This window comes from Malaya genurostris, chromosome 2, assembly GCF_030247185.1.
Source record: "Malaya genurostris strain Urasoe2022 chromosome 2, Malgen_1.1, whole genome shotgun sequence".
NCBI classification, from domain to species: domain Eukaryota; kingdom Metazoa; phylum Arthropoda; class Insecta; order Diptera; family Culicidae; genus Malaya; species Malaya genurostris.
This window is the reverse complement of record NC_080571.1, coordinates 239,166,651-239,185,471: the sequence shown is the minus strand read 5'-3', so window position 1 is coordinate 239,185,471 and position 18,821 is coordinate 239,166,651. Positions and strand designations below refer to the sequence as shown.

The 18,821-nt window shown below is 36.4% G+C and overlaps 1 protein-coding gene across 1 annotated transcript in view; it reads left to right on the top strand.

The window, feature by feature from the left end:
• The first annotated feature begins 5,459 nt into the window (after positions 1-5,459).
• The window catches only part of LOC131428279 (solute carrier organic anion transporter family member 4A1), a 62,141-nt gene continuing 48,779 nt past the window's right edge, over positions 5,460-18,821 (top strand). Inside the window, exon 1 of the mRNA XM_058592097.1 lies at positions 5,460-6,930. Coding sequence (XP_058448080.1) covers positions 6,606-6,930 — 325 coding nt within the window. The 5' untranslated portion in view covers positions 5,460-6,605. The remainder of the gene's footprint in view (positions 6,931-18,821) is intronic.

Sequence of the window (18,821 nt, the reverse complement as noted above, 5' to 3'; positions counted from 1 at the left end):
AAAGGCATTACTACATATTTGTATCGTCATTTTATACGACATTTTTTATTCTGGAATGTTATATCACGTTGCGCTCAGGGCGAAAGAATCTCTCTCCGCTCCTCCGTCTCCTCGAGGTAAAACGCACTCCACGCTTTTCTGAGAAGTTATCTATTTTGTTCGCAGAAATATTAATGAAACTGAAATTTCATCTTGTTAGGCTTTATTAAAGATATTCTACATCTAAGGATGTTTTCGTAAGTTTTCATTTTGGCTATTTTCATACATCATTCGTTTTCCAGAATGTCTTTCGTTGGGTGCTAATGAAAAACTCAACACAGATTTAATTTAATGTTGAAAATTTACATGTACAGCGATCTTCATTATAAAACTGTCCAAATGGTTGAGCTATTACACAAGCTATAGAATGGTTGGAGGTTCGAGATCACTCTTTGAGGTAAACAAGATTTCATTTTTTCAATTTAACTTATCTAGGTTGTTCCAATCATTTTGCTTTTCTCTATAGAAAGGTAATAGAATTACTGTATAAATCGACTATCGAACCGACGGAGAACTCACTCAGCTCAATCGGAAAATGTCTGTATGGGTATGTATAAGTGTACCTTTGAACGAATTTTTTTCGCGCTCTATTTTCTCGAAGATGTCAGAACCGATTTCAACAAACTTAGGCTCGTTTGAAAGCTACTATTTCGTCATTGATCAAGTTCGAAGATCAAAGAGCTGGGAGTCCTGGTTCCGGAAATTCAATGGTATAAGTGACGTATCCGACAAAACGTGATGTTTTTTCGCGCTCAATTTCCTCGAAGATGGCTGAACCATTTTCAATTAACTTAGGCTCGTTTGAAAGCTACTATTGGGCCATTGATCAAGTTTAAAGGTCAAATGGGTGTAACTTCTGGTTCCGTAGGTGTAATAGTATAAGTCACGTAACCGACAAAACGCGTTGTTTGTTTACCGCTCAATTTGGTTTGATAGTACAAAGGACGTAATCGACAAAATATTTTTTTATATCCGTGTAATTATTTCAGATTCAAATTGTATTATTGTTGGCACACTTGGTCTGAGAAATGTAGCTGAATATGTGACATAAACGCTGAGGTATGCTTCCGTGAACTACCCTAATCAATCTGAATAAATTCGTGTCCCAAATGAGTGTCAGAAATTATCTCAATAAAAAGGTAAAACATATGTTAATGAGACTGTGTCAATGAAAAAGAAAGGCATTGTCACACCACTGGGTGGATTAGGAATAGGTGCTTTCGTATGGAATTGATTAATAGTAAAACTAATGCTGTTTTACATTTCTTATGAAGAAACAGTTTTCAGTCTCTGTGAAAATCGACTTTTGAACAGAGGCGAGGAGGACCGAGTGTTACATACTATTCGACTCCGTTCGTCGAATTTGCAAAATTTCTGTGTATATGTGAGTGTGACAAATCATGTCACACAATTTTCTCGGAGGTGGATGAGCTGATTTTCATAAACTAAAATTCAAATAGACGATCTCATGCAAATTTCCAAAATTTAAGCGGAATTCGACTTATAGTTTCAAATTTTGAACCGTCATTTGGTGCGAACTAGACTCTTCTAAATTGAGCTCAAAACTATTTCAATTCATAGATCATGTTCGTTGTTGGCCCCACGAGCTGACATAGGCTATACCGGTTCTCGAAAGTCCTGGAAATCAAAATTTCTGAATATTTTCCAACTTTCGGTTCCGAAACGACCAGGTAATTTCAAACCGCCGTTTATAGTGATGATTACCGGAAGTACCGGCAATTTTTTAAACTAGAATTACCGTAAGTTTCTCAAAGATGGCCTTATGGTCATCTCAGGTAACCAATAAGCACTAATAATGGCAGTAAAATAGCCTTTCATGAGCACCGACAATTCTTCTTGCTCTACATCTGCAATGTGAAAGCTCATCTGTTGTAATTCAGCTTACAGAATGCACACCAGCCATAAATAAGCATTATCTTTAAATACCCGTAAATTTCTCGATGACCCTGGTTTTGAGCTAATTTCTACTTTTATCGACGACAATGATGTCTGTTCGATTTCAGTCTAAATTATAGTTGAAAATAGACAAACAATGTCGTTCCAGATCATTTCATTGGTTTTATTGTTGAAATGAATGAAACATTTACTACATGTCAATGTAAGTTAAGTTAATGTTATTGGTAATTAATATGTTGATTTAATTCGGCTTTACTTTCATATCAAGAGTACATTTAGCTTATTCCATGTATGGTCTCATTTGCTCGAGGAATCAACTGAACTTATTGATTAAATGAACCGAATTAATTGCATTTCTTTTAAATCGGGACAAATGTTTTATCCATAGATATATAAGAAAGTTTGTCCACGTTTAACAAGTAAAATTTGATTTATTAACTTTTTTCGAAAAAATATCTCATGGGAAACATTTGAAACATTTATATCATTGAAAACTGCGCATATTTTCCTTACAAATTCCCAAATGCTAAATATTTCTATCGTGATTGACATGATGGAGCGTCGAAATTATCTTGAATTCTGAGAAAATACTAGAGCAGTTTACCAGGTTTTGTCAATTCTGGTTATGACGAGAATATTTAGGTCTAGAGCAAAAATGAAATTGCACAATTTTTTAAAATTCAAAATAGCTGCAGAAATTAATTGGGAAGAAACCATTTGATTCTTAGACACAAGGTGATGAAGTATGATTTTAGCAAACAAAAGCATTAGTGGAAATAACAATTATTTTTTTCAGATTTTCTTTCTTTTGTCACTATTTCAACAAAATAAATCGTTGCAGGGGCTGGGGTCCACTAGGAGATTGATAGTACCTATTAGCTCTCTCCGGACTGTACCAGCCTAGATGCCGTGTGGAATCCGGCGGAAAAAATGAACCAAGAATAGATCCACTGGGTTCCTGCTTCCATGTCGTAAAAGGCGACAATTGCAGGAGTTTCTTTTTCCTTTCAGTTATCAGATATTTTCAATGTTTTACTTCTGATTACTCTATTTTACTAAATCATCTCTTTATTCAATCTATCAATTTCCGTCTAGCTTCGGAGAAAAGTTTCATTAGGAATGATTTCTTCTTCCATGTTATTGATTGTCTTTCAGGATTATAAAATGAATGATAAAAATAAACCATTGCGCAAATCCGTTTATATTACAAAGTTAATAACAGAGATAACATATATCGGTATAATGAATACATAGTAAAAAACACTTGATATTAATATTTCAAACAGTAAATTAATATTTTTCTCGGTAGCCGGCTGCCCAGATCAACTAATATAACCAATTAATAATTTCAATAAATAATTAAAATAATAAAGCGGAAATAATAAAGAATCAAGACGCGCGTGAAATCTGTTGACCTTTGTTTGGTGATTTAAAATGATTTTATAATAACTGTTTAGAATATTTCAATGCAATGAATCAACATTTTTGTCTAAATCCTATTCGCTCGTTTATTTTGTATCACGTAGTTTCATTTATAAAAACGTGCTTAATCCACCTAGCAGTGAGATGATATCTTTTTTTATCAATCCGCATGTGTTTTTTTGCATGACTAAAAAAAACGCGAAAGGTAGATGCATAAACGAGTGACTGCATACTCGACAGCCGGCTGTCCGGAGTTTTGTCAATTTCGGAGATTGACTGTTTCGTGCATTATATTGCCAGCACAAAGTAAGACATGAAATGATAATACTTTAAAACATTCTTGGTAGCCGGCTACCCAGAGCAATAAACACATGATAACATTATTAAAACATTTACTAACAAAGTATCCTCTCCTGTGATGCATGTGGGAATGCAGAGGATTCCTCGGTTCTTAGTAGCAACATGCATCGAACTAACAATCCTTTCCCTCCCAAGTAGATCTGCATTCGGACGTGGCCGGCGTCGGTATTGATCAGCATGCATGGTTCAATACAGTTTGCACAGTGTGAAACAATGTGTTATTCCCAAACATGTTACTTCAAAAAATCATTTTGCAATCTCAATTGGTCCAGATCAATAACGGAGTAGCAACATACGGGCGGTCTCTAATGCTAATGCTAATGCTAATGCTAATTTCAACAAAATAAATCGTTGTGTGAAACCAAAACTCGAAGCGCAAAGCATCATGGACATCAAAATTGAGAGACAGGCCGAACCGTTTTGGATAAAAATACAATGCTATGTGAGTGGTGAGATCAACGGCTAATGTGGGTTGCAATATGACAAGGTTTCGTCACATTCAGTCAAAAGGGTTCAAAGAAAAAATTTCTACCCTTGGTTTGGAATTCCTACCACACCCGCCATATTGACCAGACGTGGTGCCTTCTAATTATTACATCTTTTCACGATAAAATAGGTACTGGCTGAACAGCAGTTCCAAACTTTTGAGAAGGTACGACTGTGGCTCAGAGATAATTTTCGTAGATACGGCAGATACTACACACTAAGATTCAATTCCGTTGTTCGGTAATTTTTTTTGACGAAAACTTTCGGTAATCAATAGAAATTACCGATATTTCGGTACATGAACGTCATTTTACAAAAAATATGCAAATTTTTACCGGACGATCAGTTTTCATTACAGAATTCTGTAAATAGATATTGTTACAATTCATACGGTAAATCTGAATAGTCGCCGAGTACGGTAAAACCCATACCGTCCGTATGGTAAAATAATCTTCCAATAACCGAACTCCTGTAAATACTGATTGTCGTGAAAACTAACTGTCAAACAGTTGATAAAATTTTCAGTAAGTGTCTTTTTATTAATCAAACGAAAAAAAATCTTGTAGAGAATTAGATCCACTAAAAGCTTTCTGTTTACTTATAGGCAGAAAATAATTTTGTATCACTTGTCCACTTGCTGCCTACACAAATCGTTCGAGGGTAATTTCTGGTGGACTCGACGGATTGTGCAGTGTTTTGGAAGGTGCTCATAATTCCGGTCAGCCGGAACATTTGAACCTTTTTTCGTGGAATAAAACCATAGCCACAACAGGTTGGAATTTTCTTCATTCGTTTTTGTGAATATGTGTAGTTTTTTGAAATCCGAAAATAAAAGAATTTTAACCAAAGGAAAATAAAAAAACAAAAAATTACTGAAATATCAGTTTGATCCATTTGGTTTACAGTTTACGGTAGTTGTTTGACAGTTCAGCAATTACCGAACGATCGGTAATCAATTTGATTACCGAACGTTCAGCTGTTGAGAATTCGGTAAAAAATTACCGAATTCTGCGAAATTTTCGAAGTGTGTAATAGTATCAGATCAGTTCTTTATGAGTGTTGAAAATATTACATGCCATAACTTGTGGCTATACCTGTTCTGCGAATACAATACTACCCCAAAATAAACTTAACCTTCTGGAAGCGCGCGTTGTCGTCTTGAATGAAACCGACTTGTGTACTCAGGTTACCCTGATGCTTCACCCGCCCACTGTTTGAGTACGTGATAGGCCCTCTACTCGTACAGTTGATAGCCGAAGGGCGACGATGGTTTCACCACAAGCATCTCGACGCATAATGCTTCCGTTTAGTTTCCGTTCAGGATTGCTGGCGGTAACATCTCGCGTGCGTTGTATCCGCAGTCTCTCCGCGCTAGTCAGTCAATAAGTAACTAGAGGATCTCTTCGACGGTAAAGAGCCACTTTACCGTGTGGAGGAGGGTTAACGTTGATTCCTTTCTGTGCTCACAGGTGGTCGTGGTGACCTGAACTAGGTGTTTTACAGCCCGTATAGAATGTGAAGTGCGGGAGTGTCGGTTTTATCACTTTTATCTTATGTTGTTGAACCTTCCGCCAGTTCATATCCGAGTGGTACGTTCTTGCTCTAATCAGTGATGTCTTTTGTTTGATGATCTGCATGATCGCAGTGATTAGCAGCAGGCGGCTGCGGTTGTGTATGTAGAATTCAAAAACCTCATCCAGACGTTCACATAGTCGTCGGCGAGATTGCAAAGTGAGGCAGTTTTAATTGGACGGAAGTCACGCCACAGAAGAAAAAATAACAATATCCGTAGATCGGGAACGGTTCACGTTTATATGTCGTGAGGTGCATATCTGCTGGAAACCGACAGGCGGGCTTACCGACGACCGGAAGAGAACTCTATTTTATTGTTATTCAATGTGTATAGAATCTATGCTGCCGAGCTGTTTTCATTGTGTTATGATTAAGCTGGACTTTGCATAATTTTACGTAAACTTTACAACATTAAATCTGCTGGACCGGACTCGAACTCGGGCGGGTGATACAGCAAAAAGTGATAATTTAAATGAGATACCAATGACAGGCGAGGTGATTTATAAGCCTTACCAGAAGCCGGTCGTCTCCAGGCCATTATCAAAGGATTAATGCTATGTGTTGAAGCAAGGAAATAATATTGTTTAATATTGGAACCGAATCGTCACCCTGAACCATGTTCCCTTGAGACAGTATGTTGCATGTTGTTTATACTTATTAAAGCTCACACCACCGACAAATGAGTGTGGAATTGGTGCTTCACAACAGTATCAAACTTCAAGAGACCGATTCCTGCTCAGAATACTAATTGGTGCAGCTAAGTACGGGTTCAATTGCACGGCACGATAACAGAAACAGAATCGACTACCATGTCATCAGCAAGTTTGGATGGCATAATTAAGGAAAATCATAATCGAACCAGCACCTCTTTCGACACCAACATGACGATGACCTTGATCGAGCCAGTGCCGAAGACTGTTAGTTCCACTGTAGACGAATCGTGTGCGACAGATAAGGAGCAGTTTAATGGCATCGTTGAGGATGGAATCAACGAACAGCAAAGTGCTCGGGAAGCACAGGAACATAATCCCGCGTACTACTGTGGTTGGTTTGGTATGCGGCCACAATGGATTCAGAGGTTCATGACACCGAAGTGGGCGCTATTTTGGCTTTGCTGGGCCGGTGCAGTGCAAGGTCAGTATGATAAATTCTGGACGAGGAAAGCTTTGTTTTTAATAATGGACTGTACGTTCAAAAGAAATCAAGCGAAGGAGCACTTCTCAATAAAATCTTCAATTTTACAGTAAAAACTTAGAGAAAAAATCGAGTAAATTTCCGTGTTCTGAGACCGATGTATACGTTCGTATAAATGACATATTTACACGAATAATTTAACAAACACACTCCGAAGAAACCCTGTAATTTTACATCTTATTAGATACACATAAATGGAGCGTCGCAGTTCACGTAAACTACCGTGGAAGAACATTCAATATTGTGTCTTAAATTCCATGAGATGAAATTCTCTGAAATAAAAAAAATGAATCCTGAAAGCGACCGCCGCGACTTGAACTATCATTGGATCACAAAGTACGTCTGTTAATCGACTGAGCCACAGAAGCACACATCTGTTTGGCTGATAAAAGGTGCATTTAAATGCATACAGTCGCAACATATCGTTAATTGATGACCAAATTAACTCACTTCAGTTATTCCCGTCCCCGATTCCAAAGCTAAATACCATAGAAATTCCTGAAATTTATCAAGATTTGACTTGCTTTTCCGGAGAAACAGGTTGATATGTGAAAAATTAAATTAGAATGTGCATTTTACTGAAAGGATTTTTACAAGCTAAGGTTGAAATGGAAGGTAAGACCTTTTTATCCAGATCCGACTTCCAGTTCCGAAATTATAGAGTGGTTAGTGAAAAATTCTCAATTATAAGTGTATTTTGGCATTTCTCATATAGACAAGCTAAGCGATCGGGACTGTATGAATTTAAATTCACTTTTTACCAGCCCAGAAGATATGTGCTTCTTTGGCTCAATCGATTAACGGACGTACTTTGTGATCTAATGATTTTCGTTTTAAGACACGGCGGTCGCTATCATTATTTTTTATATTAATTAAGTTTATAATATTAAATGTTTTTGAACGTAAATTTGTGTGAACTGCGATGCTCCATTTATGTACATCTGATAAGATCAGAATTTCGTTGAGATCCGACTTTCGAATTAGAAAGTGATTAGTGCAAAAATTTTCATTTCAGAAGTGATTCTGTGAGTGATCTTGCGATAAAAACCTATTTTAATTCACCTAATGGTGTAATGATGCCTTTTTCATATTACTTATATTTTAAAAAACATCACTTGAAGATTCTGTCAAGATTTTTTCCCAACCCTGCAAGCTATACAAAATTGAACGAAACACGCTGTGTGCTAGGCAGTGGTGTTTTCTTCTTCCGTACCAGCACGTACCGGGTTTGCATCATTTTGAATGACAGTTTGAAAGTTTTGCACCCGTCGCCCTATAATTTTGGAATCGGAAGTCGGATTTGGATGAAATTGCACAATATTTTTTGAGACACTAAGAGCTTTAATTTGAATCATGATTTGTTAAAATCCGTTTAACCGTTGCTGAGAAATCGAAGTGAGTTTCTTTATTGTAGTATTTCTTCACTATTAACAGAGCGTTCGGAAGCGGAAATCGAGGACTAGTACTCTCCAAGTAGATTTATATATCGACTAACTAACAAGGTCTGCCAACTAGATGAGTTTAGCATTGAGTTTTATATAAATTTGCACCTCGTTTCGCCATCCCTTTGGAACAATACTTACGAAATTGAAAATCTTTCGCTCATCGCGTTGTAATACCGGAACCGGAAGTTGGATCTGGATAATTTTTCCGGAGACTTTTTAAAGAATTTTAAGGCCTTTTATTTGAATCTAATTTTTTAAATCATCGGTTAAGAAATTTCCGAGCAAATTGAGCTTGCATTTTCTCAAAGATTTGCACATATTACCTTGTAATTCTGGAACCGGAAGTCAGATCGGAATAAAATTCAATAGCAAGCTAAAGGACTATAAAGGACCTTTCGTTTGAATCTAAGTTTGTGAAAATCTGTTCAGCCATCTCGGAGATAACCGAGTGACAAGGTAGTTTAATACTTCACTAGAATAATATGTTAGCACCATTGAATTCTATTATATATCTCGTCACTATACACATTCACTATGTATCTCACAACACTTTGAACATGTATAATAAACGTTACATTACAGATACGTATTTCGAATACTTTATGCATTCATCATCAGTGTATCAGGTTTTATGTTCATTGTTTATTATTTGTATTAAGCCCAGTTTACATACATAAGATTATGTTCTAGATGGCAAAATGCACCGAATTTACCTTATATTATTTCAAGACGAATTTGAAGGGTAGTGACATGTTACCCCGGGTTGGCGGTTCAATGCATAGGACGCTGGTCTTACAAGCCAGTTGTCGTATGTTCGAGCCCCGACCTGGAAGGATTCTTAGTGTCAGTAGGATCCATAGTACTAGCCATGCAATGATTCTGTACACTAAGAATCGGGTGCGAAGTCTGTTGAAACAGAAAGGCCAAATTCCACAAAAGAAATGTAATGCCAAGACTTTGACTTGGCATGTTGCAAAATTTCGCCAAAGTAGTAGCTACTCATTATGATTCACCAAAATGGGCAAAGGACGTTTTTGGAGGTATTACCTCTTTTAAATTTCACCGTTGATGGTGTTTGTTGGGATGAAAATTTCTCTATGGTTACAGATAGCCTGCCAAATGGGGTATTTCAATTTCGACATTCGATTCTTTTTGGAATGATCATCCACTTTGAATTTATTTTTTCAGTGCTGAAAATTGTTGAAGATTAACTTTGACGTATGCCATTTACTCATCTCACAGCAAATGTATCTGTCTAACATTGGCGTGTAGGACATTTTAGTACGGAACGAAGTCTGAGTCTGCTTCAATTTCTTACGATACGTTGTAAAAACAAAACAAAAAGAATATGCAAAAGCATTCATTAGAGATCGATCTAATTTCTTACATTCAATGTCGAATATTTTGCCGGTCCGCATTCACATAAGGGGCTGTCCATAAAAGACGTCACGCCGCAAGGGGGAGGGGGGGTGTATCATAAAACGTGATCTTTTGTGACAGGGTGGAGGGGGGGGGGGGGTGGTTTTTGCAATGTGACGTACAATATTTTCAATGAGCGCATTTTTGAAATACCTAATTATATTACTGCTTTGCCCTATTTCCTGAAAAAATCTGTAAAAGCTTTTTCTTGGAAATTCGGAAATGAGTGATGCAGGAAATCATTTCTTTTGTGATCAGCAAAATTGCGCACGGAGGAGCGAGTAAATTAGCGAAATTAATAAATTTGACCAAATATGAGTAAAAAAGAAAAAGATGCCTTCAAACGGTTTAACTTAAGTTATGCACTGACAATTTTTTCAGTAATTTGATTTTCTAGCATTGATAATAGTATATTATAAGAATTTCTCTTATCTGATTCTGATGCAGTTTATTCAATTGTACTCCATTTGAAAAAGGGCGGGAGATCAACGATTTCAGACGTAGATCATGTCATGTCTCTCTTGATCATATGTGATTTTCCTCCACCAACATCAAAGCTTATCGAATCATCCAATGATTGAACTTACATAAATCAAGAATCATTTTAGCTCAAAATCACTACCCATTGTGTGACGGAAGATCAGTACCGATATTGATCGATGTGATTTAAATCTCACTGATCAACTGATAATAAAAGGATTCTCCGGCAGTGATCTCGTTTTGATGAGGTTTTGGTCTTTATTTTCTCAGCCCTGTATACTACACTAAGGAAATATTATTCTTTACCTAAAACAATAATATATCTATATCGATTTTTCCCTCATATTTATATGGTTTGTCATACATATTGAATGTATTGAGATGAATTTTATTTATTTTGAATTCGTGACATGTGACATAGGGGGAGTGGGGGGTCTTTGCTTCTGAGACAATTTGTGACAAAGGGGGGAGGGGGAGTAAAAAATCGTCAAAAAAGTGTGACGTCTTTTATGGACAGCCCCTAAGGAGTGTATCGAAAATAAGCTATCCACATACATTTGTGTTGTACGCATGTATTTGTGATGGATTTTCATGTTCAGATCACAGCATGCTGTGTGTTTGGCTGTCAGCTTTCGTTTGTTTACTTGTTTGTGCGGTTGAAATTCTGCGTTTTCAAAATGTCGCGTATTGAAAAGGAAGTGAAAAGTAAGGTTCTGGCTAAGTGAGAAGGGTATTACTATGCGAAAATTGGCGAATTGGTTTGGAATTCATCATGCCAGTGATAAAACCATTATTAATAAGTTTGGGGAACACTATTCTTTGGATGAGCTACCAGGAAGAGGCAGAAAATCCGCTTCTTCCAACCCGAAACTGGACCAGAAAGTGGTATCTCTAATCATGAAGAACAAATCAATGTCAATACGTGATTTTGCCAAGAAAGCAGGGACGAGTATCGGAATAATCCAGCGTATCAAGAGGCGAAATCACCCGAAGACCTACAAGAAGCAGAAAATCTCGAAACAAAGTGTAGAACAGAAGAAGAGAGCAGCAACAAGGGCCCGGAAAATGTATTCGCGTTTTTTGCAGTGTCCAGATGCATGCGTTTTGATGGGCGATGAGACTTATGTAAAGGAGGACTCAAAAAACCTTCCAGGTCCACAATACTTTTCTGTCGTCTTTGGGAAGAATGTGAGCGATGCGGACAGGTCCTGTGGTTTGAAGTCAATCATTTTTTACACTACCGGAACTATAAATGCCGAAATCTATCGATCTGAGTGTCTTCAGAAGAGATTGCTGCCTTTATATAAGAAGTATAGTACACCTCCACTGTTTTGGCGGGATTTAGCGTCGGCTCACTATGCCAAAACCATACTCAATTGGCTTGCTGAAAAGGGGATAAATTTCGTAGAAAAAAATATCAATCCACCAAATTGCCCTCAGCTTCGACCCATCGAACTTTACTGGGCAACCGTGAAGAGGGTCTTCAAGAAGACGGGTAAGGCAGTTGGGAACATGCAGAAGCTCAACAAAATTTGGGCTCAAGCATCCAAAAACTGCGATGCAACACTTATCCGGAACTTGATGAAGAGCGTTCGATCAAAAGTTCGAAAATTCGCGAAGGAATAACTTAAATTTCATCCGGTTTTCATTATGCTCAAGTTTAACATCGTACAATAAAGGATCAATTTTTAGTTTGAATAAAACATCGTTTTTTATCATAATATAAATAAAAAAATTGTGAATAGCTTATTTTAGATACACTTCCTAAACAACTAGAACTAGTTATTTGGGTTTTGGTAGCGCATGAGTATAGGTTTTGTGTTAAGTGCACATAACCAATATCACATTTTACGTTTTGCCTCTAGCTCTGTCGGCACGTTAGTAAAGATATGACTTTTCCATGCAATAAGTGTTTTGCAAATAGAATTAACTTTACTGCTGCTCAGCGGTTTATGTTGAACCTATAGGTGGCGTTAGCAGTTCAAGATAAACTGCTGACGCACTGTTGAGCCGAAGGCGAAACGTAAAAAGTTTACTAAAACAAGTTTATTTCTTATCATGGCGGTATTCTGTGTCGATTCCGTCGCATACTAAGTTCCGCAGAAGAGTGCAATATAATAGCCGTACATTTAGATAAAAATACTTTGAAAGTTGGAAATGTTTTAGCACAATCAGCATAAAAATGATTAGCACAGCCAGCAGAAAAATAATCTCGTCCATTTGCTCTGTTGTGACATCAATCAGTCACCCTGTCCGTTTAACGGTACGAACAAGTGGCTAACTGGATTATTCTCTCGATACCCACTTAAATGTACTAACAGGCATTTTCACACTAGTGTCATCAAATTTGTCATCTTAAATGTAATATACGATCATTGAACACGCGACAGTGTGGTTAGCAATGCTAATGAAGGGAACTGACAGTAGTTTACAGTTTTTCAAGTGCGCCCACCTACTGATGAAGATGGCAAGTGACCATCAATCACGTCAGGACCAGTTGTCATACGATCGTCATCATTTCAAAATTTACTGAACGAATGATGTTATGATTCGATTGTGCAGCAGCCGTTATTATCGAGAATTAAATTACATGGTCCAACATTTGCCAATAGACAAAATTCATCATTTGTTCATGAAGAAGGCACAAATTTGACGATTCAAGCTGAACTTATATTGTGTTGCCGCCGTGATTTGTAATCTTTAGATGAATAACTCTAAAAATGATCTCATGCATCTTGCTGCAGTTCATTGTATTGTTGTTGGTGTGGCAGCTTTATGGCGTTGATGCTCAACCATGTTTATTGGCAAATAAAGTTATCTTGTCATATTTAACTGATTATCACCGCATTCCGCTCTTCTGCCTTGACATTTGCCACGTTTTGTTTGTGCACGTAGTAGCAAGGGTAGCAAGCGACAGCCCCGCATCGGGTGCTGGTCTGGAGGGACCAATAATTAATGAGTGGATGGTGTGAAATTGAATTTTAAAGCCCCGGAAGTGATTCCCACATTAAATCATACGAACAGTCATTTGATTTATTGAAGCATTTATTATTGTGTAATAAGTTCTCAATGAGTTCTATGGCAACTGCTCCCGATGATGGTTCGTTTTCCAACTGTTGATGATCACTTGTTGAGTGGGTTTCTGGTTGGTCGTAAAAATTAGGTCTCACCCTGAATTGGACCGTGGTTGCAAGTGGGATGGACAGATATTTATCATGGTTTAAAACAAGCATCTGCAATCGACGGACATAACGAGGCTGCGAATCTCAGTGGTTCGAGAGCATACGTTTAGTATCTGTTCTACGGCTTTCATTCTGAATATCTCCGCCGTTTGCAGTGACAAGGGGGACTCATAAAAGGCTAATTGAGATTTATGGGATTTTAACCAAATTATACATTATAAAGTTCTCGATATGAATAAAATCCATAATAAAACCGATACATTATCCGCTTAATCTAATGGCGAGTCGCGTGTCGTAAATATGTATACGATTTTTGTGAGTGTTAACCAGTCAAACCTGATTGGCGAAACCGTTAAATTTAGTTTTAAATTTCATTTTGAATGTGGTCATGCGTAAACTTTAATAACCTTGTTTACTGTCTGGATGGAATTAAATGTGAATATTTGTAGATGAATGATTCTTCTTCATGCATCATGTTTAAACACCGTATTCGAGTCATTTTACATGATTTTTTTAAATTAGCATGGAAACATTTCGGGAATATAGCCCGAAAAAAGCTGACATATTGGTTTTTCGTTTCGTCTTCGACTCGTCAGTGCATTAGCAGTTTATGTTGAATTGCTAATGTTACCTCGCGATACAACACAAACCGCTAAGCAGACGTAAAGTAAATACTTTTTGCATATCTCTGCTTCGAACCTAAGTTTGATGTCTATACTGCCGTATCAGATGAAAACATATTTACGACTTTATGACCGTGAACATATAGTAATCATTTAGGGGATTAGGTACCTCAAGAGTACCGATTTATGCTAAACGCGCTTGACTATTTTCATTGTTTCTTGCGCTTAGTCTTCGACTTATCAGATCGACGTAAAATCGATTGGGTTTTTTTCAAATAATTTGGTATAGTGAGCAAAAACAAGTTTTCTTTACTTCATTTGTGAATGGATTGATTTGGTGAGCAAAAAAACGGAGCAAGGATTGATTTTCCACCCCCAAAAACGGAGCGCTCGGGTTTAATGCCAAATGACCCATTCACAAACCGTCCCCACTCCATAATAATGGCATAAGAGCTTGTTTTGCTATTATTCCGCAATTTAGAAAATAATATAAATTTTGTAGGTATAAGACAAAAGTATTCTAAAAAAATTTAGAGAATTTTGATACCTTCTAGAGAAAATTTAAAACCTTTCAGTGAATTTTGCGAAAATGCAAGAAAAAAAAATAGAATTTTGGGTGGTATTCAGTTCAATTCTGTGTGACATTCGAATTTGGTCTGATATTCAGTATAATAGTACGTGATATTCGCAACGTTTTCTGGTGGCGGGAAATCAATCCATGGGACCTTGTTTTTTTGCTCACCAAATCGATCCCTTCAGAGATGAAGTAGAGGAAACTTTTTTTAGCTCATCAAACCAACGATGGGGCCGGTAAATCAAGTTAAAAACCTACACGGAAAGACCGATATCAGCATTTTGGCGAAAAAATTAGTTGATTTTCTGATTTTAGTTAGTTATTTTTTGAGACAACTAAAAAAATCTTACTTTTGCTAATTTAGATTTTTTAATTCTAATTTCCTTGATAATAATAAAATATTTATTGAAATGGCTATTTTTTTAGTTGAATTCACCAATTGTCATTTCTTAGCTAAGGCACTCTTCATATCCATTCAACTAATTTTTTAGTTGAATTAGAGAGATAAAACGTTGTTTTCAACCAACATAAATGGTTGAATTGGTTTCTGCAATTTGCAGCTATATGGCGCATTGTCGCCGAAAAAAAGTTCACACCGTAATGACTACTAGCCACTAGATGGCACACTACTACCGAAAAAAATTTCAGTCGCGGTTGTCTTTTCTATATTGGCAGGTATAAATACGATGTTGTATTGGAGAAAAAGACATAAGCGAAACATAAACTTCTTTTTGAACATTTTTCTTCTAAATCGCTGTTTTCTTCATTCGACTTCGCGAAATCGACTCTCTCACTGAAAACTTTGAGCACTCGGAAAATAAAAACCGAATACAAGTAGTACATCGAACGGCGTGGCCCGGAAGGTTGGAAGATACAAAAAACATCATTTGACATGTACAATTAGAGTGCAACATTCGAAACTCAATTCACTGTTCCGCGTAAAAGCATTATTACGCACAATCGCTTTAAATGCGCACAAATTCTGATTAAATACACTTTCCACTAACAGTTTACGTCATTTTTACATTCCGGTTTACAAATTTATATATGGATATATCGTAACACATGCGTAAAACATCTAAACAATTTGCAAGCAGTTTCAACAAGACTGTCCCTTTTAGCTTTTTATTGGATTGTTTTGTTTTGACACTTCTCATGAATTTTGTGGCTAATAAACTGGTGATAGATAAATAGAAACAAATTTTCTGATTTTAAAAACAAAATTAGTTGTCAATGAGAATTTCGTGTTGGATTGAGATATTGCTGGTTTGTGTCCAGAATATTCGCCAACTAAACACATTCTCTAAAAATAAGAGTTTTTTTCAGCAAATAAATTCTCAATTATAACTAATTTTATAGTTATTTTGGAAATTTTGTTGTTAAAATCAACTAATTCAAAAACAGTAATACGAATTAGGCGCAGAGCTAATTTGGGTCGTTCCGTGTAGTAAATTAGTTATTCGATTTATTTTATTGTGTCATTCATTCGGTATGCATCAACAAAAGAAACATATTTTGGAACCAATCAATTTTTCAATTTTGCTGGACTATTGTTCTGGTAATGGAAATACCTCAATTAGATATTACTCTGCTCATGCGGGTGACAATTTTTAGTATTATGTTCACTTCCCGTACTTGAAAATAGACAAGTTGAGAAAAAGATGAATACATATTTCAATATTAATTCGCTTTATTCCGCTACTGTGATGATTGATCCGTGATACTATTGAATCTCATACATGGATTACATTATAAACTTTTCATCTGGAATGAAATATTTCATTTTTTGTTAATCTGTTACGCAACAAGATGGGACCCATGTGCGAGTACTTTAACAACGGAAAGATACTCGCATACTAGTCCCATCTTTCATTCGTGTAAAACTATTAATCGTTCGATAGAATCAAGTTTGTGATATCATGTCAGGCCTTGTTGCAACTAAAAGTGACTGTAGGTTTCAATGCCACCAACACCGGAGAGAAATATTTTGAAATCTCTTGTTTAGCACAGTACGTTCGAGATAATTCCAATTTCCAATATTCCTATACCTGATTTTGATCAAAGTTATGGGCTAAATCTTTACCTAAAATTATTGCTTCGGACGATGAAATTGTGAGTATAGCATCATTCGAACAACATTTTGTAATTTTTTTGTGGAAAAATAACGAGAAATAAGTCGGTGAAGAAGTATTTTTGAGGACGCTTCTTAAAAAATCATGATTTGCGGTGTCCACTGTATCTCAACGCAGACTAATCAAAAGTGAACAAATCAACGCAGCATAGTAAGAGAACAAGTTTTTCTAGACCCCAACGTTTCTGATCGATTTTTTTAATTTTTTTAAATTCTTGGTGGTTGTTCAAAGTGAAAACTACGATTTTTCACGAAAAAACCGCCATTTTGTAGCTGTGAAACCTCCGCATAGTAACAAACAACGAAAAGGAAAACGTTGGGCTCTGGTTTTTTAGATGTAGAAAGTGTGTGCAAAATTTGAAAAAAAAAAATGGTGCAGTAGTTTTTGAAGGACAATGAACACGGACTTTTAAAACCTACTTTCGAGAAAAACGCGTTTTAATTTTTTTGTCTATAAAATCAATGGAAACAATTAATTACTTCAGGGAACCCGTAGGGTCTAAAATTTTCGAAAAATCATATTTTTGCTTTTCTCATATAGAAAGAATTTCAATCACTTGAAAAACCGACTAGTGAAAATTGGCCCGGAGGGCCAAGTGTCATGTACCATTCGACTCAGTTCATCAAGCTGAGCAATGTATTAGTGTGTATGTATGTGTGTGTATGTGTCAAATAATCTTACTAGGCTTTCTCGGAGATGGCTGAACCGATTTTGACAAACTTAAATTCAAATGAAAGGTCTCGTGGTCCCATACGGAATTCCTGACTTTCATCCGGATCCGACTTCACCGGTTCCGGAGTTATAGGGTAAAGTGTGTTCAATATTGTACACCGTCACTCAAACCGGCGAAACAAAATACGTAAAAAAATTTCTAAACTGGTCTCAAAACTACACAAATCGATAGTCATTATCAGTAGGCAACTAAACAAACCGATTCCGGCTATCCTTGTTCCCGGTATCCGGTTCCGAAAGTACCGGAAATAGTGGTCACATATACCGATTTCCACAAACTTAGATTCAAATGAAAGGTTTTCCGGTCTAATATGAAATTCCTGAATCCGACTTTCGGTTCGGGAGTTATAGGGTAAAGTGTGTTCAATATTGTACACCGTCACTTAAACTGGCGGAACAAAAACCGTAAAAAATGTTATAAACTGGACTCTAAACCGTTATTCCCAATCTTAGGGTCAATTGAAAGGTCCTATGGTCCTACCAAAAAATTACAGCATATTTTCGGATGCAACAAACATTTAAATCGTTATTTAGAGTGCGTACTAGTAGAGTTTGTATGTTATGTTAGTTGGTGACCGTACGAACCGACTTTGATTATAGTAAACCCACTTCGTTTTCTTAAGGATGACCTACGCAATCAAAGCACTGTTTTATTCTGTATGTTATACTAGTTAATGCACAAACAATCTTTTGGTTTCTTTCAAAAATCGAAGAGAAAAATTTTGAATACAATACCACAATATTATATGTACATGAGAAAGGCATCATTACAACACTAGGTGGATTAAAACAGGTTTTTCTTTTATAATTTATTATAACGAAACATGTCAAGAATGTTTTGTCAAGTTTTGAAGTCAATCGAAGCAGAAATCTTGGGCCTGTGCGTCGAGCTCTTGCTTCTTCGTAGAATGAGATAGTCATAGATAAAGGTCCATAACTTCCAGAGTTTCGTTTCAATAGGCTTTCAATTTCACAGAATATTTTTGAAATGTTTTAGTATAAGAAAATATAAAGCAAATAGTAAATGATTTTTTCAAAAGTGTTAGATCCTACCCGTCCCTTAAGCTGTCGTTGTCCAACTTGAGCTCTTAGAGGAAATTCCTTTAATGTTTATTTGACAAGCAAACAACTGCTATACTAGAAGTCGAAGGAATGTTTAATCTATAAAAGAAATAACATTTCTTAATTCCTAAAAGCACTCCGCCATACGGAGAGTCTCTATTATATCTATTAAAATTTAAGGC